This window comes from Brassica oleracea, unplaced genomic scaffold (assembly GCF_000695525.1).
Source record: "Brassica oleracea var. oleracea cultivar TO1000 unplaced genomic scaffold, BOL UnpScaffold02776, whole genome shotgun sequence".
Taxonomy (NCBI): domain Eukaryota; kingdom Viridiplantae; phylum Streptophyta; class Magnoliopsida; order Brassicales; family Brassicaceae; genus Brassica; species Brassica oleracea.
The window spans coordinates 1-1375 of record NW_013619305.1 but is presented as its reverse complement, the minus strand read 5'-3'; the positions used below and the strand labels follow the sequence as shown (position 1 = coordinate 1375).

Here is a 1375-nt window from a genome sequence, read left to right as displayed (position 1 = left end):
AATAAAAACGTATAAAATAAAAATAACTTACTAAATTTTTTTAAAATTACCTATAACCTGCCCTACGCGGGAAGAGACCAAGTTTAACACCCGGAAAATACAAAACAAATGAAAGGAGCGCGTTTATAATATAACGGACACGTGTAGGGTTAAGATTAAATGAAAATGGAGGGTCGAGATCATTCTGTTTGAATCTTATAAGAGGAAGCTGGCGAGAGACGCGATTCATTCATCGTTCCTTTTGATCGTCTTTCTGAAGAGTGAAGATTCTCTGATTGTGTTGCAGGTAAGAGGAGGATTTGGTGTTAAATCGAAAACCTATTCCCATTATCTTTAATTTGAAGCTGTTTATGTAGAATTGTTGAATTAATGTTCTTCTTGCGAGTGAAGTACGCGAGTCACACTCGAGTTATCTCTGATGGTGTTGGTTCTTAGCGGATAAGAGAAGGATTTGTTGTTTAAGCTGTTTCTGTGGAATTATAGTTCTATTATTGTTCCTTGGAACTTCCAAAATAGTTTTGAATTTATTTAGGTAACGACGAGCTGAGAAAGAAATTTGTGATAGATGGTTAATTGTTCTTGTGCAGGTTTAGATCCTTCCATAGATATGCCTACCGTCAATCTTCAAGATATTGCCCACGAGTTTCCTGGTAGTTACTGCAATTAATTTGTTTCTCCAATTCAATCTGTTGCTCGCGGCTTAATATTTGGTTGTTTTCGTTGATTTCAGATGTTGAGGAGATTCTTGAAAGATCCATATCTGAATGGCTAGGCCTAAATGATGTGCAAAAGATTTCGCTTCAAGATCTGCCGATTTCAGACGAACCAGTGACCGATTTTGCTAGTGGCCTGTATAGGTTCGTGAGAACCAGTCAACTCGATGATCACGAATGGCCTCTTGTGTCTCGTAGAAAGACGAGAGAAGAGACTCCTCTGAGGTTTGATCTTTCCAGAATCGACCTAGGATCCGCTAGTGGTGTTCCAGGAGATACCTTTGAGCGACAGGTGTACAAACCCAACCCTCTTAATGTGTAAGTTAATAGGAGCTTTCTTTTTGTTTAAATTTCATTTACTCAAGTCTAAATAATTCTTGTCTCACTGTTACAGGTATGGCCATTATGTCATTGCCCATTACATGAGGCATAACGTCGGCACAGAGCCTTTTTCAGATGATGATTCGGGTGAAGATGACAATGAAGTGAGTGAGAGGTCGGAGAGTCAAGAAGAGGTTCCAGTCACTGAAGACGAGCTTTCAGACGATTCCATTCAACCTGTGGAAGACGAGACTCAGGGCGAAGAGGAACAACAAGGTTTGGAGAATGAAGAAGCGGATCCAGTCAACGAGGAGGAGCTTTCAGTTGATTCGGTTGAACCT

General features: G+C 40.0%; 1 protein-coding gene across 1 annotated transcript; it reads left to right on the top strand.

Annotated features, from left to right (window-relative positions):
* Positions 1 to 227: 227 nt before the first annotated feature.
* On the top strand, positions 228 to 1366 carry LOC106321739 (the record flags this gene model as incomplete). Its single annotated transcript, XM_013759982.1, has 4 exons — positions 228 to 286; positions 588 to 650; positions 731 to 1031; positions 1108 to 1366. Coding segments are annotated over exons 2-4 (603 nt in total), but the record flags the coding sequence as incomplete, so codon positions are not given.
* Between the last annotated feature and the right edge of the window lie 9 nt (positions 1367 to 1375).